The sequence below is a fragment of the Camarhynchus parvulus genome, chromosome 2, assembly GCF_901933205.1.
Source record: "Camarhynchus parvulus chromosome 2, STF_HiC, whole genome shotgun sequence".
Lineage (NCBI taxonomy): Eukaryota > Metazoa > Chordata > Aves > Passeriformes > Thraupidae > Camarhynchus > Camarhynchus parvulus.
In genome coordinates this window covers 112,699,821-112,724,552 of record NC_044572.1, presented here as the reverse complement: position 1 = coordinate 112,724,552, position 24,732 = coordinate 112,699,821, and the positions used below count along the sequence as shown (strand labels likewise).

Here is a 24,732-nt window from a genome sequence, read left to right as displayed (position 1 = left end):
TCTCTGTAATAGGCCAAATTTTCTACATACAACAGACTTGAATGATCAGTAGACTTCATGAAATCTTTCCTTTCTTCCATACAGTAAATCTTTATAGTTTATTTGCCTTCCTGCCTGTATATACTCATCTTCTTCTTTGAACAGTCATCTTCATAATCGCTGGGAAAGCTCACAGAAATATGTGCACTGACATGTTGCTTAAAATGCATGTTCATTGGCTTTTTTTAACTGGGCCCGAAGAAATGAGGTTTGGAAACATACTATTTATGAATGGATTCATCTAATCTTTTGAGAAACCAGCTGCAAAACTAAATCTCTACAGCTAAGACTTTTATTTCATGTGACTTCATGAGTTATTCTGTTGAACACAGAAGCAGCTGTCTTGGGAACTTGGGTTGAAAATGCAAGTTTGAATATAACAGTTGGGGACTAGTTTGTAGGTTTGAAAAAAAATAATAAAACACTTGCATTGTTCCCATAGTCTCACAGTTCCAGAATTTCAATGTCTGTGAGAATAATATTAGTCAAAAGAATCATCTAGAAAAAAAGAGCAATTACTGAAACCAGAGCATTCATCATTTGAGAGTAAATTGGAGTAAAGAGAACCGCAAGAGAGTGAATACCCAAAGAGTTGCTACTCAAAATCTTTACTATAAGAAGAAGATTAGAGTCTTATAGCCCAGGATATAGAAAAGCCCTTTAGAATTTCAGAGGAAGGATTTAGCAAGTCTGAACAATCCTGTTCAAAAACCGACACAGAATCTGGATTATACAGAAAAAATCCTTGTGAATTTGCAGATGAGTAGTACTGCCACAGGAATGAGGATTCACAGAAGTCAAGTGCTATTGTTCAGGTTTTTCAGTATGAGTTTTATTCTTGGCAAAAATGTAACATTCTTATAAAATAAAGAGTTTTTTAAAAGATTGGGACAGTTTGGGTTTTTGAAAGAAACAGGAATCTGCCCCTCTTCTAGTTTGTACTGATACCTTATCCATTGCAGCAGGCAGTCTTGCCGTTCAGATTTCTCTGACACTATCCTTAAGACATACTACACAGGACTACTATCTATTATCGTCAAAAAGACAAATCTATACAACTTCCTACATTACTCCTTCAAACAAGATGAGCTTTACTATCCTGTCATTATTTTCAGATTTATCTTGTGAACTCTGAGCTTGTGACCGGTTTGATCAGTTCTTGATGTGCATGACATTGGGCATGCATATTCTTTTCCACAATGGAGAAAGAAAATACAGAGGACATAATGACTAATATCTGGGTTTCTTTTCATACAAAAACCTTGTATCTTCTAGAATCTTTAAAAATAGTAAGAAAAGCAGATTAAAAAAACACAGGTATGCGTAAAGAATAAATTAAGCATATATCAAGTACATTTCTCTATCTTTCTGCATCAGAGAAGAAACAACACTAGGCTGGCTGGCAAGAGTGAAATACTCTCTCTCTCGCTCCCTAAAAGAAGATTTCCAAGTACTTAATTTAATTATTTCCTTAAAACAAAAAAAATTCCTAGATGAAATTCTAAACACAGGATCTAACAAAGTATCAGCTAGACATATTCTTCTGATTTGAAAGAGATATTTCCTTTTGATGTGAAGTCTGTTTTAGTTACTTTGTTCTTTTGTCAACTACTCAAGGAATTACTCTTCTAGGAAAAGCTATTTAATCTCAGAAAGCAATAATATGTTTACCAAAAAGCAAGAAGTGGGTGGAAAAATTTGAAACATGAAAAAATAAGAGTCTTCTTGGAACACTGACAGTGTTCAGGAAAGTTAACAAGAAGAGTTCATAGACTACTTTAGATGGAGGGGCTAAAAATGTAAGTTACCCTACAGAAATGTTATCACTTCTAACAAACAGACATAGTTTAATAAAGCAGCGATGCCTCCCTGGCCTTAAAAGTCTGGAATATTAGAACAGAACTCTTAGAGGTCGTTTAGTCCAATTCAGAATTAATTTATCACCTTAACTGTTTTACTGTAGCATGACAGTGATGATGCTTAAAAACAATATGTTAGCTATGGAGACAATTGTTACATGCAATATAAAACACTAATATTTTTGATATTCTATCCATGAAAGGTTTTCTGAAAATATAAGTTCTAACAAAAAGACACTCACAGATTCAGTTATATTTTTCCTCATTATTTTACCTGCCCCCTAGCAAAAGTGATCAGGCTGTTTTTCGAGTTAAGCCATCGCTTCCCCGAGTCACTTTTTTCTCCTTGTATAAGAAGATAAACCTCTCCAGTGGCATCTGCCTTCTTCAAGTCTCCCGTGTGCAAATGGATTTCATACTCCACAACTTCAGAAAAAATAGACAAAATAAACCCAAAAAGTCAGCAGGAGAAAACACTTGTCATCTTGCCGGACACCCACATTAAATACCAATTCTTGTACCACCAAACAAGGTCTCTTCAGCTCTGGTGACATACACATAACCAAAACACATTCCTGCTGCATAACAGGATGGCAACCTAGAGAATATAGATTTGCTCTGCTCTAACACCACTCCCAGAAAATAAGTGCTACTGGTTGCTGTTTGGGGCACAGGATCTATTTTGTATGGTTCCATTCTATAAAAGGTAGGAAAATCCTTCTTAAGGAAAAAGCCATACATGCATCCTCTTCAGGAAGTCTAATTTTTCTTTCTATTATTTACGAATATTTCTTTGATTTTCCCTCCCTCTATTTTTATTTATCACTAGTTAGACCATAATACTATCACAATGTTCTTAAGTTAAAATATGTTAATATGAAATAAAAATAATGAATTAAAAGTTCTTTCAACATCAGCTTTAACATATAAATAGAAAAGCCTACTGACATTTTGTATCATTCTCCAAAGAACCTGCCATTAATTATCACTAATGGCCCACAAATCCAGGTCAGATAACCAATTTTTGAGTTTAAGGTAAAGCATTCCTTAGTTTCTCAGCTGTGGTCATAGTACAGAGATTAGAAGAGACACCTATGTCCCCTATATGAAGCTTCTGCTTCCTGGCCTCTTTTTGTCACAATACCCAGAGAAGTGATGCAGATGAGACCAGACTGAATTCATGACAAAGAAACTTCATGGAAATCTCCTATGTTCACTTTTTAAATGACCTATTTCAGCCCCTGAGTTTCCTATGGAAACAAGGAACAAGGAAACACTTAAACAGAAGCAGGTCACTGTCTCAATATTCGCTGTTATTTACATCATTTTAACAACAAGGGCCCCAGGACAAAATAAGAATGGTTTTTGGGGGATAGATTTTATTTTCCTTCTGGTGATGTGCGCTCTAATTCAGATTATACTAGTAAGTATCATTTGCATAGTGTGTTCATCTGGGCTCATTTGTGTTATGAGCTGGTACTGTCAATTTAGGAACCTAACTTTGGTGGCTATATCAGGACTGAGATTCTTATGTAGCCAGCAGGGGAAGGCAGGTGCTATAGAAAACACCTCTGATGGGTTCCCACACATTCTAGAGATAAACACTAGAACTCAGGAGTCTAAATTTAGATGATCTAAATGTTCCTCTGCTTCCCACAGGCATTGCTTCTTCAGCCTAAGAATAAAAGCTAGGCTCTTGTAGCAACACATGTTTGTAAAACACGATTGTCTAATATTTTTATAAGGACAACATTTTTCTCCACGGTAAAATGCAGAGTCACATTTGGGATGCAGGTGATGAGCAATGCACATGTACCAAGAGTGTATATGAAACTATTTGTTTTATCTCTTGAACATTTTTTATCACAAACAATAAAACTTTTTTTTTAAGAACTGAACAGCCTTAAAATCCAGGGGTTTACAAGTCCTGAGCTATGTTTGACTACCAAAAATTATCAGCCTTCATCAATGTAGCAGTAAAACACAGACAACATCTAGACTATGTGACATTTACATGCTGGAGAAAGTCTTCCAGCCTCACTCTGCCTCCTGTCCCTCCCTGGAACTTGGCTGGCTCTACAATATCTGCTTTCCCAGGTAACTCTGGTGTGCAAAGGAGGGCAGTGGTGCTTTAGACAGACGTGAAATCAAGGAGAAACAAAGCACTTTCAGTTTCACAGCTGACAGTACAAGCTAGAGAGCATGGAAATGCACATTATTCAAGTCTGAACCATGTATTTCAGTCTAATGTACATCATAGGATACATAAATATCTGAGTATACATCCTGGAAACATCTGATATTCTCAGTATATTTTTCTTCTTCAATCAATTATTTTCCAAGGTAGGAATGGTCTATTTAAGCAAACTGTACATTCTTTAAAAATATTGTAATTATGAGAAAGTTCTAGTAGGTTTAAGAATGATTCAATGAACCCAGAAGCTAAAGCTGTCATTTAGTTTTATGCGTAGGTGATAGGAAAACAAGGAGGGGAAAAAAAGTGTTCTGAGGATATTTATTTTAAGCTTTTCTTACAGCTCTTTTCACAAGTTGGTGCTATTCATGTTGAGTGTTATAATCAAAAGGTCTGAATTCAAATATTGTGACATCTTATATAGTTATTCCTTTCTATTTCTAAAAAAAAAGGTCCCATAACAGGATTAACAATTTTAAAGAGTGGGTTGGTATAGACTGTAACATTAATATTTAAAAGGATTTATTAAATTATAAGGGCTGCATAAGTCTGCTAATAAAAGTGTGCTCATTTCAATAAACCTCTGAAATGTATTTATTTATCTTTGCCTTTTATTTCATGAGGATGATGTCTGAAAAATTCTGTTTGTTTAAATGTAGCTTTTTTCACTGCAGCACTATTTGCTTCAGGGACTCCACCTGGGACTATTTTTTTTTAATAATTTAAACTAAGGACTGGGAAAATTCCTATAATTGATGGTATCACTTCATATTTGATGATAAGAAGTAAACCAAGAGTTTTTCCAGCCTGGGGCCCTAACATATCTCATTTCTTTCTTCAAGGGAGTTAAAAATGTGCTGCCAGGTAAAAGAAAACATAGCTGCATTAAAGTCAGCACAGCTACACAGACTTGATCTTTCTGGAGCTCCAGATGGTTGAAAATACATGAGCTGTCCAGGTGACACTTTGGTTAGCATTTAGCCAATGGCATTTTGCTTTCAGGGGAGTTAGGATACGATGTTTCTGTGTTGTTCATTCAGAGCGTTGCCTCTGTGTAACTGGGCCATGTGAGCAGATTTGTTGAAGTCAAAAGGCTACTTGTACGAATAAGATCAAAATATTTTGGTCCACGTGGGGACCCCCCACTTCCATGGGGGTGGATGAGAAAGCACAGTGCTCACATTTTTACTGCTTTTGTCCATTAATATTTGAATCATTAATATACAGACCCACGAGCTTAGCTTAGAAGTGTATGTAGTGTTTCTGCTGAGTCGGTGCTTTCAGCTGAAACTGCTGAATCTATTGATGCATAATTTAAAGCTCAATGTATGCATAGCGAATATTTACTATTCATTTTCCACTATTTAAGGGAAATACAAGTATACAAAGTAGCCCCTATGAAAGGAGTCATAACTGAAAGGGGATGCTGGGAAATGGGGTAAAAGTTTTAGGCTGAGTTTGAGAGCATTCTGATTGTGTTCTGTATGAACAGCATACCTCAACAACAAAAATCTACTAAGGCAAGGTATTCTGTTCAAGCTTTTAATTCTTTGTCTCTTCCCAATCCTATTTATAAAAATTCTCTTTCCGATGTAAGCCAACATATTGCAAAACTGAAAGCAATCACCTAATGTTCATTTAAAAAGGAAAAAAAAAATCCATAAATTAAAGATAGGAGAGTAAATACATATTATTTTATTATTTTTTTATTTATTTCTTGTGTGTGTGTCTATGAATAAAACCAAAATATAACGAAGAATAAATTTTAGACTGAAGTAGTATTTGGACCACAAAGAATAAAAGTGATATTAACACTTCCAGTTGTAAACCACTGGACCCCATAAAATGGCTTGTAAGAAACTTTCTAGGTTGGTAGGTACTTCCATCTAAAGATTAATTTTTGAGAGAGAGCATATACATGTCTTTTCCCAGAAATTTTCCAAGAAAAACACCCTAAATCTCTAATACACCTCAATAATTAATTATTTTACATATCAGAATAATGCTTTCAGACAGTGTCTCCATTTGGCTCTTAGCACCATATATCTTTCCACAATAGAGGCTTTGAGAGGTGTGTTCTAGAATTTTAACTTTTTAAAATTTTTGTACATTTTATATGTAGTAAAAAATTCAACAAGTTTGAATTCAGAAAATAATTGTTCATATTTACAGTCCTTCTTGTTTTTTCTTAAATAAATTAGGGAAATAGGGCCTGTTAATAAGGTCTGGAATTACTACATTCATGAATGAAAATTCAACATATATTACATCCAACACCCAATGTTTTTTGAATCTGATGGATCAAAAGTCTGAAATGGTAAGATTTTTCAGTACATGAATACAAGATGACAATTTTTTAAATTATGTAAACCCACACAAAACCAGAAATTTAAAGGGTCTTAGCTCTTTCTTTCAAGTTCCAACTTCAAATTAAATGAAATATTTAGGAAACTCTCTTTAGAGAACAGCCTTCAAAAGTCCATGTGATCTATTTTATTTCTTTTTCTGGGCTGCTTCCATCTTTTTCTATTAGTTTCCATTTAAGCAGAACACTCTTTGTACTATAGCCTCTAGCAATAAACCTCTTAACTGGCACTAAAAGCCTCAATATATGATCTTTACTCTCTCCATCAATCCTCTTTATTCTAATGAGCTGAAAAAATGGGAAGTTTGTCCTTAAGTACTAGTGATCCAGTTATCAGTATACAATTGGTTGTTCCAGGGGAAGTGGTTGGGGGTGGTTGGCAGAAATCACTTAATTATCTCTCTGGCATCATATCACTCACATGTACTACTAACAGCAGAGAAACATGCAACTCAATGTGTATTTTTGTAGAACATCACTTGCTGTGCTATTAATTTCTCATTGACATCAATAAAACACTAATTGGAATTCTTGAATATCACTTTGTGGCATTTTAAAAATTCTACCTTTGTTGTGCAGGGGGTCTGCAATCCTTTCCTTCTTTACTTTGTTTCTAGATCACATATATTTTCTTGTGAATAGGAAGAGACAAATAGTATCACACAGTAGATTATATTTTGTACTCATCTTCTGACATACCATTAATTTGAAGAGATAATAAATAATCAAGAGTTAATACTGGAACACCATCTAATGTAAAAGAAGCCAAATACTGTGTTTGGTATCATCAGTTAGAGCATCTCTCATAATCTTCATACCAATGATTTCTCTTTTGTGGTAAAATCATGTGCCAAACCATTACATGCCTTAATATTAAATTCTTATGGAAATCTTCACACAGTATTTTTGGCCCAAAAGAGATATACTGGTATTCCAGAGACAGATCCTGATCCCAGCAACAAAAAAGGACATAGCTTACCAGGCAAAGGTTCCTGATCTGCATAGAGAGCTGGCAGCTCCACACATTTGTCTTCCTTAGGGTTGAACCAGCAGTCAAAAGCTAAACACATCTCTTCCTTTGTGTCTGTGTGCTTCATATGCAGTAAATCTAAGTGCCATGGCTGCTTTAGCTCACTGTGTGGGCCAGTTACCTGAACTTTGTATATTGAGCCAATACCTGCCAGTTCATCCTGTGTGAGATGAAAGAGAAGATGAATGGATCTCACTTCAATTGTGCCAGAACAAATGTAGTTGACAGCTGTATGCAACAAACTTCAGTTGCTAAAAAATTGGGGCAGATTTATGACTAGTACTATTTTCTAATCAACTTTACTAATTTCTAATCAATACAAAATTGATTTAAAAACACAAATAGGAGATGGAATGCCTGAGGTTTGATATTAAGGAACAAGCAATGTCAGTCGCTGCTGAAATTTGTACACAGAACAAGGCACAATGTTCATAAATATTACACAGATTCAGTAGATTATTTTCAGGCACAGAAGATTCAGCCAATTTTTAAAACTTTGGACACTATTAGAAATATTTCTTACAACAATAAAAATGATGCAATTAATAATAAATTCGAAAGAAAGCTAATCCAGTTTTGAGGAAACATTCAAGACATCCTTCATCCTCACTCTAGATCATAGATGTACATTAAAATCTTGCATTCATACTTAAGAAAAAAAAAATCTAGTTCTACTGGGGATAATGCACCATCTCTAGGACATATCATTGCTTGAGTAGGTGAAAGTAGAGGTGGCCTTAGATACTATAATTAATGATAAATTGAATTTATTTTTTTTTTACTGTAAGGGAAAAAAAGAGAGGAAAGAGAAGTTGTGTTTTCCTATTCAATACTTCTTGGATTCTTTCCCCTGCTTTTTTGTTTTAGGTATGCCCAGATAGTAGAAGTCCATGTGACCTGACTTCAGCCTTTCCTCTGAGAGGGCACCTCCATCTTCATACTACTTTTTTTTTGTATTTACCAGAGATTCTTGGAAATAGCTTGGAAAAACCTACTGAGTACTCCTCATTTTGGATAATGTCTTTGGTTAGTCTAGTCTGCTTAGTTCCTCTTTCACTAAAGAAAAGAGGAGCATCAAAATACGACAAATGATTTCTTTAGCTCAATCATAAAATTCAATTCATTAAGAGGAAAAAGGAAGAGACTATAAATAACAGGGGAAAAAAGAAACCATACTAGAAAAAACAGTTCAGAGAAACTGATGGTGGGGATGAATAAATTACATGAGAAAGAAAAGAGAAAAATTAACCTTCTGTGCATTTAATCTCATTTATGATTCTTCCTTCTCTATCATCAGTCCCAAAAGCTCTACAGTATCCCATGGCATGTTGTATGCTTACAAATTGCTGATTTTTGTGAGATCAACAAAGCCTGTAAATCAGTACCTGCCACGTGCTATATACACTGCAATGTGCACCAAGGGACCGATTCGCTCACTTAAGCATTCTCAGTATGAGACACTGGGAGAATTTGCTCATTCAAAAACCATTGTTCATGTGTTGCTACCTACAAACAAAAATGATGATCCATGCCAAACTACACAGAGGGCTTAAAAATCAATTTGGTAGTTTAGTTTAAAGAAACAATTTATCTCAGAATTAAGTGGATTATTGGCTACATGATTCGTAGGCTTTTCTTGCAACAGAGAAAGGTTGAAGTACTTTGATCTGAATTGTTTTTCCTGTGACTTGAAGTGGCAACTTCTTGTGACTCAGGTTGCCGTAGAAGATAAAAGAAAGGCATATTGGATCCTCTTCAGCACTCAGGTCAGATCCAGTGATATCCATTATCCAGAAACCTGATGACTTCTTGTTGATTTCAGGCAGTTTAGGACTAAGAGTCGACCTTCTACCTTTAAAAATTATCAAAGAGAAAGGAAAGATGACAGCATGAGAGAATGGCATAATCTAGCAGGACCACAGCCTTAACAGTACACAAACAAAGCTCTTTTTGCAGGTTATGTTGTATCTATAGCAACTGCTCACTAAGAAGAACACATCAATATCTTTATTATATTTTTTGTGAAGAATTTAGCAGCTTAATGTTCTTTCTGTGTTTAAAATTTAGTTTCAATGGCATTTTTTGATGCCAATGTATTTTCCCTGTCATGTTTGGAAGTAATTTGTAAGAGAATATTCAGTCAACTTTTAGAGGTCTAAGTAATTGTTCTTTAAAAAGCAATCGGTGTTACTAAAGCAAATTTATCATTTAAGAGCATGTAGCCATATGTAGCATGCAGGCACCAAATGCAAAATGAACAATTCTAATGAACTTTGCTTGTCACCAGATGTTGCCTAGCAAAATAATAGGTGTTTTAATAGTGTGAGACTGGCAGGTAACCTATAATAAACACACAAAGTTATTTGCCAGATGCTCAGAAGATCAATATCACTATCTCCCTCTCTTTTTCTTCATTAATTGTTGCTATTCTTCATTTTAGTTCTGTTTTAACCAGTCTAGGTGGAGTGAAAATGTTTTCATGAAGAGGAACAGCTCAGGAAAATGTACTTTCTACAACTCAGAAAAACCACACAACTGAATCAAGGACATTCTTGTGTCTTACTTACTCTGGACAAAGTTCTGTGGTTCATTTTCTTTGCATTGAATTCTTTTCACTGGATTGACAGAAGAAATCTTTTACTACTTTTGAATGACTAAAGGTCCTGGTGTAAGTGTTCTTTTGCCAAGGGCATCCAGGTTTAGATTTGTGCAAATCATGGCATAGTAGTAGATGTGAAATGAGCAGAAACAAGCATACCAGAATGACTGCTTTGTGCTGTGAAATACTCTCATAGGTAAAGACTAGGCTCATTTCACTGAAGTAATTTTTCTTTAGATTTCAAATGAGATTCTAGGCCAAAAAATAGTACATAAAATTTAATCTATTTATCCCCACGAGGTGCACATCCTAAGCTTGGCTATTTATCTCTCATTGAAATGTGCTGTGTTTAATTTGAAAGGCAGGTGTTCCACATGCAAAGCATTGAGAAGACAGAATTATACTAACTTTGACCTTACTAGATGTGGCTCTGCTACAAAGATCAAACTGAAAATTCACATTTTCAATAAAAGAAGGATACTGTAGACATCTGAACGAGCTGTAGTCAAACATATGTATATAAAAATAGGCAGGTCAGTTTTGCAGAACTTACCAACTGTTACAATCTCACAAACAGTCTCACACAAACCCAGATGAGTATCAAGCCAGTTCCACAATGGAAAGACCCATTCTTTGTCTGAATCTTGTGATTCCTTGACTGTTACCATCTTGAGGTACATGCCTGCTCCATAGCCTTCTCCATCATGACCTATAACCACTTTTTGCAAATGACTCAGAGAAACAGCTTCCACCAAAAATGAATCCACCTGCAAAACAGGGAAATACTTAATAAAACAGAATTTTGACCTGAACTTTGGGGAAAATATAGGCCTTAATTCATCTGAGAATTCAAAATTTTTAAAGTCTGATTCTTTGTAAAGTTTAGCATTGCATCTCCCTACTGAAGCTAAGAAAATACACACTGATTAGAACTAGCATTTATTCCTATATTCATCATTAATTATGCATTTTAATTTCATTTGATGTTTGGTCAATACATATCACTGCATCAATCATTTCATATTACATTAAAATCTATATACCTCAATTTTCTGACAATCAGTTATGATAAAAAATTTTTTCTAATGAAATTTCCATCTTTCAGATATCTAGTCTCTAAAGCTTATCATACAAGTCTAGATATATATTAATAGTTCTAAACAAAAGTTAGAAATCAAAAGAGTGTTTTTATTCCAAGATAGCTTTATAATTCTTCTACAGTAGTCAGAAAACCTGACTGTTTTCCTTTCCTCACAAAATGAAAATAACTGTGGAGCAAACTGAGAAGAGTGAGAGAGGAAGTTAAAATGAAAGTGAAGAGTAAAAGATGAGAGATGGGAAGGGAAGCAGAATGGAGAAGGCAGAGAAAGACAAGGGACAAGTAAACACAAGTGGCAACAGATGAGAAAAGGGAACAAAAAAAACAAGATAAGTAAAAATGAGAACTTCAAAGAAAGAAATTGTATGCTCCACTAAATTTTTGTAAGAAAGTAAGATGTTCTGCATAAGGCCCAGCCAGGGGCCAGATGGATGTCACAGTAACTGCTAAAGGTTAGAAAGTTATGAACAACTGGAGTTTGAATAGCAATGTCTAGGAATATAATTAACACCATAATTCAAATAAAAGAATTCAGTAGTAGGAACTAACTAAACTGAATGTCAAAAAAATTAAAAGAACCAAGATCTTAGCAAGCTCATCTCTAAAAGAATACAGTAGTTGCCAAAGTCCTATGTGTTGTCCCTATTACTTTTTAAATAAAATATTGGAGAAGCATATTTTCTGCTACTAATATTGAAAGTACTTTCATATAACAAAAAGATCTTTTATTTTCTAATAATAGTCAGAACCCAGCAGCTGATTGTGAACAGAAATCATTAATTTCATTAATTAAGATATTTTAGGAAATAAATCCATGTATGAACATAAATTAAAATAATTACAATATAGAGCTGTCTTCTGTATATAGGCATGGTTCTGAGAAATACACAGGAATGAAATTTAGAAATTCTCTCAGTTCATTACTGATTCCACTTTTACCCGAACAAGTGCTGTGAGAATTATCTAATAAAATTATTTCACAGAAATCTAAGCCTCTCCTTGACAATGGACACTTTTGCATAAGTTTTTTCAAATGTCCATGTTCAGTGAGTGAAAGTCTAATTCACAAAAGAATTTTATTTATAGTGATTATCTGGAAACACTGGCTTTATTTGCATTCTTTTTCTAAGTGGAACTTCTGTCTCTTGTCTAAACTTACCGATATTGAGTTGGTATTTCAAAGTGGCATTGAGGTTTCAGAAACATCATAGACTACAAAAGTCTCATGGAAATTTCTCTAATTAGTTTTTCACTGATCAATTTTTTACTCCCTGTTCTGTCCTAAATTTGGAACAGAAGAAGTCAGAAGCATGATCACAGAGGTTCTCCCCACTAATGTGCTTTGTATTGCTCATGTGAAGCCTTTATTGCCATGTGGGTATGTTCTTGTACAGGAAATAAATAACACTGGCATTGGTCTACTGTGAATATCTGAAAGATAAATTCTCTGAATGTTTCCAAATTCTTGCCTATCTAGCCAGATGTATTCTGAGCAGGCATTCAGCTATATTTGATGCAGTGCTAACCCCTGCACATGTAAGACTGCAGCATGGTGCTGTTACCTTATTTCTTTGAAATTTTCTTCCTTTCATTAGAGATGTATCAAGTTTCCTCACACCTGTGTCTCCTCTTTTGCCATAGAGAGTGATATAAACATTTGCAAAAGTCCCTGCTCCCCAGCGGTCACCAATATGTACAGAAACAACATACTTATAAACTGTATAAAAAGAAAAGAAAAAGTTTAATTAAAGCTGATTAAGTACAAGTTGTACTTAAAATAAAACATCAACACAGAATATTTATTAAGAATATAGGTTTTTTTTATTTTATTTCTGCAGCTACAAAAAAATCTGCTACACAGTGAATGAAATAATCAGGTCTTTATGAATCTGATCTCTTCATGCTAAGTTCAATGAAAACTTTCCATTCTCTTTCTTAGACATTTGAAGGAAATTGGACTTGGACAATTTAGACTTATGGATCTAGGCAAATTCGGCCCAAATGTTTTATTGTGCAAGATCTGGAAAGTAAGAACTCATTTTAGTTAGTTCAGGAACTAAACCAAAAATTAATTAAAAACTGAATTATCTTTGAAATAGATAACAATTAACACAGGTCAAAGAATAAAAATAAGGTTATGCAAATTTAAATAACAAACAGATGCAACATAGCATCTGGATGCGTGACATGACATACAAGCATAAAAATTTACAAAATGCATTTATTAACTTAAAGAAGGAAACTATAAATTCTTTGCCTTTATATTGATCCTGTATGAATGAATTTCTACAGTCAGATCAGATTTTCTTCTGAGGAAGATTATTTAATTGCATATATATTCAGGCTCATACAAAAGGAAGAACCAAAACTTTTCAAATGTTGTTTTTAATGTACAGTTCTGCAGAGCTAACATTTAACTAACGTAACACTATACTTTCTTTTAAGGTCATGAATAGGTTTGAGTATTCAGCGATCTGAACTTCTGGAACTTTATTTTAGCAAAGCAGTCATGTCTCTAATTACTTTTATCTCATGTGTAACTGCTAACTTTTCTGAACAAATGCAGGACTTCTGTAAGTCTTCACATTCCAAGGACACCTCTGAGAACTCTAAGCATGGCAAAAAAGTAGTCCTTAGGGAAAAAACCCAAACTTTCTGTGCAATAAGGCTTACTTCAGATACTTACATCAGCAAGTAAAACTTTTGTAAGCTAAATGATTGTACAGTAACTCTAGAACAACTCGTTTCCATGGCTTTGAACATGTTCATTTCCCTAAAAAGCCCAGTTGTATTGTTCATTTTTTCTCATTCAAAATCATGCAGAAGACTTAGCAACTGTAAAATCCAATATGCAACTTAACTGGAAAATTAAAATATAATTTTCAGCATTCTTGCAATGCATATGTGAAGACAGGTGCAACAGAGCCACTGAAGATATCAAATCCAGACAAAGCACTATATATATCTGTGGCACTGATTTATTTTCAAGCAGTTAATTTACAGTGTTTATGCCTTCTTGGTGCTTTTACCTGGTAAAGTTTTCTGGTCCTCAGTGACTGCAGGGAATTCTTTTACCAGCTCCTTATCCCCCCTCTTACGGGTGAGCCAGCAGTTGCACTCAAAGTTCAGTTCTTGTTTCATAGGCAGCTCTTGTAGCTGAAAAGACCTCAGATGCCAGCCCTTAAAGCCTGGCACACCATCACAGCTGACTCGGATCTTGTATACATCTCCCAGATCTCCAGTCTCAACCTGCACCAAATAGCATGAGGAAGAGAGTACTGTCAAGGCTGGTTTACTTAGAAAGATTTTCCCCAATCCCAGTGCAGAATTTCTAAACTTAAGAGTAAATAAATGAAGAGTTGAGTTTGAGGGTGGGATAAGCGTATGATGGAATCAATCCTTTTTATTTCATGGTATAATCATGGGTGAAATGATGTTCTTTATTACTATTGTAAGCATGATACTCTGTAAGCATACATACTGTAAGCATAACTTAGGAGTGAGTCACAGTAAAAATTAGGATGATCTGTGCATTTAGGCTATTTAGACAAAAGGTAACACAGAAAGTTGTGACCTTACTGGAGAAAGAGAGCATTAACTTACAATTAAAGATTCTAATATCAGCAGCCAAGTGAGGTATTAATTTAAAGATGATTACTGTAAGCCTGGAATCACAGAATTGTTTAGGTTGGAGAGGACCTTTAAGATCATCAAGTCCAACCATCCACACAGCACTGCCAAGTCCACCAGTAAACCATGTCCCTGAGTGCCACATCAGCATGTTTGTAAATAGCTCCAGGATGGTTACTCAACCACTGCCCTGGTCTGCCTGTCCCAGTGCTCGGCAACCCTACTGGTGAAGAAGTTTTACTAAGTTCTCATTTGCTAAATGGTTTTGTCTAGAACATAAAACTACTTTGCAACCAATTGTTCTTAAAAGGAAAGGGATATTTCTGAATAAAAATAAATAATTTATGTTACAGAAATAACTCTGTAGGACAACACAGCCCTGTTCCCATACTACATATGGAAATTCAATAACTGGTTGCTGATTGTGGATAATGATTTGCATGACATTAACCCCTGCATGATAAGTCTTCTGAACAACAGGAAGTAATGTGGCAGCCATGCACTGGGCAGCTATAAGAAAGACAGGATGGGAAGTGATTTTGAGTGAAACTAGTGATTGTGAGAACTAGTAATTTTTAAAGGCAACAATTTTTTTTATGAAGTATCAAAATACTTAATACAAAAAAAATGTTGCAGTGGCTTTGTTCTTCTCCCATATTTTTTTCCCCCTATCAGTCATAACATAGGATTTGGTCTCTTTCCAGGGAATAAATCCTTTGTACACCCTATAACATCACAATCATAAACTGAAATTAGCCTTACACAATCATGCCCTGGCTCTGTCAGCACCACCAGCAGACTGGCTCCTAAGACAGAGCACAGACCTAACAGATCAATTTATTTTGCTTCTCAGCAGAGCTCTGAACGTGACAGCCCCTCACTGCTGATCTCACTCACTTAAAGGTAGTTCATGCACAGGGAGCACAAGCATGTAGGGGATTACCAGCTTCCTCATTCTAATTAGAGAGGTACTAAAAAAATGTGCTTTTGTCATTTTGAGAGAGTTGGACGTCATTTTTAGTAACTGTTATGCACATAAGAAATAGTAAAATATCAGAGTATGAAGAGGAACAATTAATTGAAAATAAAGCTACCTGCCCAAACCATTTTACAGGAATTTTATGACCAGTTTATGATGCAGAAATTATAAAAAGAGGCCTTTGGTAGGGAGGAATTTCACTTGATGGATTAAAAGATCCCTTCTGGTCTGAATTTCTTGAGGTAAGTATTATAAATGGTAGCCATGCCACTCCTACACAATTTCACGACTCAGGGCATTGTTTAGGGAGCAGGAAAGAGCTCCTTTCCGTTGCCTATATAACAGCCCTGGGCTGCTCAGAACCTCTCAGCTCCTGAGCTGTAACTCCACAGTACCCAAAAAGGCCACCCAACAGTAGTTACACGCCAGAAAAGAGGGCACCAGACTTGTCCCCTCTCTAGGCCTGGCCTGCCCTGTGCCATCATGCTGACAGAGATCAAAGATGTCCCTGACTCAGTCCCCACTCCTGCACTGGGAAAAGGGAAATGAGTGGGCAGAGTTGCGCATCAAGATTTTTCATTCATGCTGTGTATGTTGCAAAGGATATAATTAGCTCTGTATCATTAGCTGTGGTGGACTAAGTGGATTAATTCCTTGCAAAATATGCATTCCACCTTATTAAACTTAACAGGAATTATTTGGGTTCATTGAGAGGAGAGTGCACAGGTTCTTCACCCATCTAAACTACAGTTCTTTCCCAGACAACAAAGTCATTGCTTCTTCTCTTTCAGAACCAGACTACTGACTTTTAAAATTATTGCCTGCAGATTTTTTTTCTCATGCATGGATCCCATGACTGTATCACACAGCTATTCTAAATGCTGTGAACAATTTATTCCAAAAAGCTCTCTGTTTGGGAGTTGCAAAAGTACAGAACTTGGTTATTTTTATGTGACAGGGCAAGCTGTAGTTCACATTTTACTTTGTCTTCTGCTACCCTAATTTGCAATTCGCTGGGATTCTAAGTTGTCATAAATACATGTGGTATAATCCTTGTAGGAAATGCACAGAGGAGATTTATAGGAAAATAATTCCAGAATACAGGACAGAGTATTTAGAAGCCACAATCGTCCGTTCTGTTTCTAGAATCAAAATCACAATTAATTCCCTGACTGCCATCGAATCAGCAAGTACTAATAATCATACTATTTATGATCCATGGAATTCAACACCAGCTATTTTCAAATGAGTGTATTAGATAGTTTCCCTTTTTTCATGGATTTGTGTTTTCACTTACAGCTGCGGCCAGCATTAGCCTTTTTGTTCAGCTCCATCATTGCACCCAGCGCTGCCGTTACATCATTCTTGCAATCCTTTTCTGAGCAGTTTAGTACAAGCAGTTTTCCTTTGGAATATGATATTCTATCTTGGGTACCAAAATTGTCTATTCCCTCCACCAATGTCTATTAATGGATGCAACATGAACTTTGAAGCAGAGGCAGACATATAATCCATCACAAAGCATATATCCAGTGAATGTCATGGTTTTAAATTTGTTGAATACGTGCAAGAGGATACTTTACCTCATTCATTATTATAATTTTCTAATTAATTTTTTCACATTTATTTCTTCTGAATAGCTTTCTCTAATATTCAAAACTTGGAATCTTAGCTGAGTTGGCGTGATTTGTCACATACTAAACAACACAATATGTTTTCCACTACATGACGGAATCTTTAAGAGTAAGGCTCTTAAAATTAGGAGTAGCCACTGGGCTTCTTAAGATCTCAGAGACAGCTAACTGATAAAGATGATTAAAGAATTTCATAACATTTTAAATCTTCTCTTTAACTTACACAGGGCTTCTCAAAGACGTCATGCCTAGGGTAATGAAAGCCTTGTAAATTTTACTGTTTGGGTGCATATTTAAATGTAATTTCTTTTCATTCTTTTCTGTTAGAACCAAAAAAAAAACCCAAACAAATCACACCCCCCCGCCCACTCCATAAATTATTCTAGTTAATAGGGTTTCATCAAACCTACTAAAATTCAATTGGACAGCCATCTGTCATAAAATCCAGAAATCCTTCTGCTTGTCGTTTGAAGCATCATCTCATACTGTGGAATTGGATTATTGTATTACGTGACTTGAAAATTTCTGTCACCTTTTTATCCTTAACACAAAATACATCCAGAATTTATTGTGTATTTATCAACAGTCCTACTTGAAGAGCACTATTGCTCATTTTGTACTTCCTGTGGTAGTGTTTTGGACAACAGTTTTGGGCATCCTAATCTCACACTCTGTCCCATGCATTTTAAGATTCTCTGGAGAAGAGAATGCACACAATACAGCATGACCTTCCAAAGACACACTCTGGCAGACTTACTCTGCTAGCAACCAAGAAACAGAGATGACTGTGAGAAAGATCTATATACTTTACAAATCTATTCATTCCGTGTGAGATCAGTGATTGATTCCAATCATCACCAGACTACCAAGGAAAAAAATTCCACCTCTTCACTGGTTTCTTGCCATGCTGCCTTCAGTGCTACTAGTCCTGTCAGATTTCATAACACTGATGCATTCACCTATTTTTCAATTTATTTTTTAAAACTTAGGTGTTCTAATAAAATTCTTTTTTTAAGCAGCTCAACTACCATACTGCACATTTCTGAGACTACTAGAACCCAACTGTACCTGAGAGCATGCTTCTATTTTCTCTCTTTTAATTTATTCTTTATGCTTGCTATGTGCAATTAAACTACACCTGTTCTTTCATAGGAGTTGATTGGGCATATTTGGGATGGAATAATCATTCTGAATATGATACACATCTGTGCATACACTTGTGTGAGAACACCTGGAAAATCAGGAATTTACATGCCTTTCTGTCCTCAATGTGCAATAAATGTATCTCTGAGATCAAAATTAAGCTTATTGTTTCAAAACTATGTGAGCTGCTTATAGCACATAACCTGTTGTTCTTTTTACTGCACTATATTATTAAGGATGTTTGTCTAGGACCAGGATCTTGGGGGGAGGTTAAAAGTTCATTTATTCATGTTTTTTGGAAAGCTGAATTCACAGCTTGTCCTCATTGTGATATCACGTTCATGCCTCCAGCCTGCTGCTACAGTGAGAAAACATAAGCAAAGTTTCTGCATTCTTCTGCATAGTCTTAGTAACAAAGAAACGGAAAGCAAAATGAAACTAGGTTTATTGGCTCAAGCACCTAAAGAGGTGTGAGGGTGTTTATAGAGATACCTATGAATCCCCAAATGCCCCTTTATACCAGAGCTGCTATTCTGTAAGCTGCACTGTAAGCAATGCAGCAAAGAGATAAAATGTCATGCACAGTAATAAATGCTCAAATAGTACAAACTTCTTCATACAAAGCAATAAAAACAAAGACACAAATAGCTATGGGGAAAATACAGGCACTAACCCAAAGTCTATCCAAAGTATGAACAAGCATTCAGAAAGCTGCTAGGGTGGGAGGCTACAACCCATAATGTACTGTGTACCCAGGGTAGTAGACTATGAGGGACAACCACAACTGACACACAGAAATACAAATTTCTCCTGGTGTGATACCCAATCATTGAAATTAGGCAGCCTTAACAAGGAATATGTGCCACTTGGGAAATTACCAACACGCTGGATGTAACAGCATCACTGCTTTATGCAATGGTGCCTGCCAAAATTCAGTCAGCTGGTGCTCCTGCTCCACAGATAGATTCTGCCTCAACTGACCTCTTCAGTTTATGCTCATGGAATAGGATAGGAAGCTTGTTTTGTTGCTCAGTGTGTTTCCTGATAAGCAGCTGCTTCCTTGTCCTTAAGAAGTACCATTTATCTTTTCATTTACTCCCCATAAAGTTCCTAAATTGCTCTAGCTTGTTATTTAAACTAAAAATTCAGTCTGGATCAGGTCATTACAATGAGGCTTTGACATAATTTTCTAAATGTGGTTTTGCCATTGTTTTCAGAATGTTTATTGCAGCCATTGAAAAGTCTTTCTGAGCTGTATAAAACTGCCTCAAATTGCAAGCTATTTCTCCCATCTTACTGGCTAGAAGCTGTAGTTCATGACAATCAACAGAATTTGCAATGACCTAGCCTAGAAAGCCAGGACAGAATTGAAGATTTAAAAGATTCTATTCAGATGAATCCTCTCAAATCATCAGCACGTGTGTCAGGTGTATGGGCGGTCAGGATGGTGGTAGGGTTGATTTTAATACTGGCCATCTATACGTTATTGCTTCAGAGTTCACCACACTTTGATATTCATGAATGCATTCTCCAGTGATTTGTGATTATCCAGAAAAATCCTCTGCCTGCTGACCTGAGAGACAGAACAATCCTGTGTAGAGTAGATACTACTTTGCAAAGATGGAAATGAAGGAAAGAAAAGCCCACTTATGTCCCCTGGGAGTGCTGCCCAATCCTTCATCTTCTGCATTCACAAATAATTGTATATTGCCTTTTGTGTGAACTTCAACTCAGGAATCTTTAGGGATTCAGAAAAAAATGCAAGATGAGCTGGTGAATGCAATAAATTACACAAAAGGGTCCATGGTGCTGTCTGTAGTAGAATAGGACTAGCAGGAGGAGACGACTCACGACCTATACTTATGTCATTCCATCTTTGTAAATAATTACATCATTTTTTTAGCAGACAAATCAACTGTATATATATATAATGCTAGTTATGCACACACACACATATATACATATATCTATATCCATATATATATATATATGTATTCTAGAGAGCAATGTCATGGTCTATGTAGTACTGTATATTTCTGACTTACAATGAATTCATCCGTGGCTCTGGGGAGAAAGCACACATATCCTGGGGTTTGTGGAGAAAGCAGAAGCTCATCACTTTTGCCCTTTGAGCCATAAATCACAAGGGTCCTTTTACACTCCTGTGGCTCTGGGGAATCTCCATCTGTTTTAACCTGCACTCTCCACCGTTGTGCTAAAACAGGAAAAATATTTTTAGCGTCAATCTACAAATTAAACATTTTTAGGATCAATGGTAGAGAGCAATGGATGCCTTTGAAGAGTTATAGATTACCATGAGTTTACATCCCATTTACTTTAATAAATAGTTAATAATTAATAATTTTTTAATCTCGAAGATAAATATAGCTCAGATTTGATAAACATAAGACAATTGTTGAAGTGAGTATGAAAACAGAAATTAATACCTAGGAAGCAGAAAAAGGACACTTTGCCTAGGGGTGTTTTTGCATTCTTTGTATCAAAATAGTTCCTTTAATTACAGTAATCATTTTGATACATTTCAGTTCTTAGAATGTTCCTATATAACATGAAAAGAAAAGAATATTAACATTTTGAAAGACTTGTATGTGATACATTTGTAAGACCTGCTGGCTAATATATAACTAGCTAAACAGTGAAACTTCAACTATTTTTCAGATTTTTCTAACTTAATTTGTCATGTTCAGTCTGCTCATTTGTCAGATCAGATCACTCATTAGGGTTGAATACAAAATTCAGGAAATTTTGAAGACATTAATTCTTTATTTTTGAAGAGATTTATTCTCACCTCATGGCTTTGGCCTTTTAGAAGTTGTTTTTTGGTAAGTCACCTGCACTCCTAACAGTGTTAGAAGTCCAGGATGCAACTGGGAAGCTGTTTCAGGTGTGGGAAAAATACAGCATCTTACATGGATAACGTAGTTTAGGAAGCTACTTAAGTGCTTGAAGGTAAATCATCCTCTGAATTCAAAGGAATTATTTGTTGAAAAGACACTTGATCCTGATCCAGCAAGAGGAACTTAATAGCAGAAGCAAATTAAAAGCTTTTGTTTAGATGTGGCCAATACTGTGATAACAATTTGCTAATGGGACTGATATAAAGAGAACTATTTTGTGATTTTGTGTAAGCCCCCAATACAATATGCTAATAAAATGAACTTTAGATTCATTTAATTCAGAAATAAATCAGACGTGTCTTTTTCTTACAGAACTGTGTGCTTTTTTCTACCTTTTGTTTTCCTCTGCCTGCTTAAAGATGGAGACTAGATGAAAACCTGATCTGGTTGCCTTGATATATAATTTTCCTCTTTTTTCTTATTTTTTTAAGCTAATCCTGTTTTGATTTTATTTTCTCTTGTTATAGAACCTGTTTCTGCCTTACATCTGACTGTTCCCTGACTCTTCTGGGCTCAGCTAGAAAACAGCAGGCAAATACTCATCTCACAGCCAGTCTTCTGAGTAACACACTAGCTGAAAGGATCCCTCCATCTGAACTCTTTTTTTAAGGTCATTTCTAGCAATGAGTCAGATGTAGTGTGTGGAAGATCCACACTTTGCCTAATGAGGAACTTTTGCTGTTTGATATATGTGCCAGCTTTGAATTTTATCTCCTTGTGCCAGGTTGGCATGTGGTGCTCTTCAGGGTGTCACACTTGGTGAAGTCAAGCATTGTTTGAGCTTTTGCTGCTCCTGAGCACTCCAAGGGTTTATGAGGAGCTTCAAAATTTTACAAAGTCTCCCAACATAGCCCTGAATCTCTTATCCTGTCCAACCATGCTCCATTTTGAAGGCTGTCCCAGGAACACACAGAGAGGAAATTAAGATAATTTTGCAGTTCTGTATTTCCCAAGCAGAGTAGCTTTTTTTTTCTCTTTGTAATATCCCTCTGCTCCAGGAGAGAGCAAGCCCTAAGTTAAGAGAAATCAGAAACACATAACTGGCTGTTCCTTCCTCAAAGAGGCAGCATGTTCAGAGAAGGTATTTTGAGCAAGGTGATTTATTTTAATTAATATCCATGATTGTGTTTTTAATTATTATTTCAGTAGGAAGGCTAAGACACCAGCTGGGAGTTGTCCAGGGAATAAATCAATGGCTACAGATTTAAGACCTTGTACTGTCTGTGATTCTTTATTCTCCTACACTTACTTTTAATGCTTCTACAGTTTAATAATGAACTAACACGGACTGACTGCATTTTCTCTCAGTTCAACAAATTCATTTAACCTGCTCATGCCACAGGAATCAAAAAATCCTTTGTCTAATATTCTATTCACTCAGACATCTACTTAGTGAGGATGGCTACATGAGACAGAAGACTGATGCCAAGTATTTACTGTGTTCAGTGATTTCTATATCCCTCCAGGAGTGAAGTTGTGGAAGTGAGATAGCTGGGCTTCAACAGGTCATTTTTCTGTGTTTCATCTGTGTGGCCACATTGAAAAAGACTTTCCCCCTGATATCACTGACCTGTGTTAACTTCCTTTCAGAGTGATTAGTGTGTTTGTGTGTTATTGTAGTTCTACAGCTTACATGTAAAGCTAGAGCCATTTACTTTGAGACATCAATGTAGGAAGCACTAAAATGAATAGCAAGGGAAAAACCACAAATCTGTGGGAAAAGAAGTCTCAGAATTCTCTCTTTACTATAAGGATATAACCAAGAATCTGATTCACATTACAGAGATTTATCCAGAGATATGTTAGAATTAGGGATCATTTCTTGACTTTCAGAAAGTAAATGGGATCAGTATAACAATTTCCTGTCAGAAATTCTTTTAACCACCAGTATGGAACCTGAAAGTTTCTTCCGTAAAACCACGAAAATCAAACCTACAATGATTTCTGTACATAGAAATATGGGCATGGCAAAACCCAAAGTCAACTTTTCATCATATAATGCAGAAAGTTGAAAAAAGAAGGTTTACTTATTGTGTTTTTTAAAATATATGGGCCCTTTATGTATTTTTTAAGGATTTCCAAAACTGTTTTTACAGTAGACTATTTCAGGGTTTTTTCACTCTGGTATTTTTTGGTCTTAAGACGTAGAATGACATTCACGCTTTACAAGACATAGGAGTTGGTTGCTTATTTCCTGAAGATCATAGAAATTTCTGTTTCCTTGAGGCAGAGCAGTGAGTCTGCTTAATTCTTTTTCTTAGGGATTTCTGCCTCCATCTGGCAATCGAAACAGGCTGCTGTTGCTTTACAGAAGAGGGTCCATTCCCTTTTAAATTTGGGAATCCTGTGATAATTCTTAGCCCATTATTGAGTATTCCCAAGGAAGGGCATAATTCCAAAACAAAATTAGTCACGGTAGAACTTACTCAATATTTTCTATTTTGATATGAATTTTCTATGTGCCTTAAAACCAAAAGCCTTGCACAACAGAAGAAGAGCCAGCTGAGAAATATCTATTAACTGAACTCTGTTACTGAACCACACTTTATTTACCACCCACAATAACCCACAAAACCTCAGGACACCCTACAGACGTCACATTACAGGAAGCCAGCTCCTTTTAGCTGACTGCAGAGAGGATTTCATTGGAACATACTGTGTTGTCTTGTCTCCTTGCTTTGAGAGAAAATTCTTTCCTATGTGCTGTTACAATAGGCCATCTATTTTGAGGCACAAAAGGAAAATAAATAGAGAAAACAGATGAAAAAAGTAGTAAAATACCCCTACCATGTAGGAAACTTTTAGAGAGTAACAGAAAGTCCCATTCAAATCAACTTCAAATCCCTCAAATCAACTTCATTTGAGAGCTGAGAGCCTCTATCTGCTTTCTCCACTAGGACAATACACTTTCTCTATTTATCTTGCATCAAATATACAAGGAAGAATCAGAGGCATACAAATAGATCTATTCTTATGCCTGATTTGCCAGAGCCTCTCTGTATTGTATAAATGCACAAAGGTTACTGAGAAAACTTGATGTGGGCAGACTGCATTTTGGCAGAATCCATAGCCAGCAGCAGCAGTCACAGGGATCTGGGATTTATGCTTCATTAGAGCTGGCATAATGCCAGCCTGGCTGAAAAAGAACAGAGAGCCCTCAAGTAACCTACCTAGCAATGATGACTTTCAAAGTTTCCTCTTTGGCTAGGTGGTTGAACAGGTTGCTAGCCTCATCCAAACTGA

The 24,732-nt window shown here is 35.8% G+C and overlaps 1 protein-coding gene across 1 annotated transcript in view; it reads right to left on the bottom strand.

Moving 5' to 3' along the window:
• The window catches only part of LOC115912708 (lipoxygenase homology domain-containing protein 1), a 137,154-nt gene that overhangs the window by 54,292 nt on the left and 58,130 nt on the right, over positions 1-24,732 (bottom strand). Inside the window, exons 17-23 of the mRNA XM_030964372.1 lie at positions 20,617-20,786; positions 14,215-14,434; positions 12,748-12,902; positions 10,640-10,853; positions 9,149-9,339; positions 7,437-7,647; positions 2,173-2,324 (exon numbers count right to left, since the gene is read on the bottom strand). Of these exons, the coding sequence (XP_030820232.1) occupies positions 2,173-2,324; positions 7,437-7,647; positions 9,149-9,339; positions 10,640-10,853; positions 12,748-12,902; positions 14,215-14,434; positions 20,617-20,786 (1,313 nt within the window). The remainder of the gene's footprint in view (positions 1-2,172; positions 2,325-7,436; positions 7,648-9,148; positions 9,340-10,639; positions 10,854-12,747; positions 12,903-14,214; positions 14,435-20,616; positions 20,787-24,732) is intronic.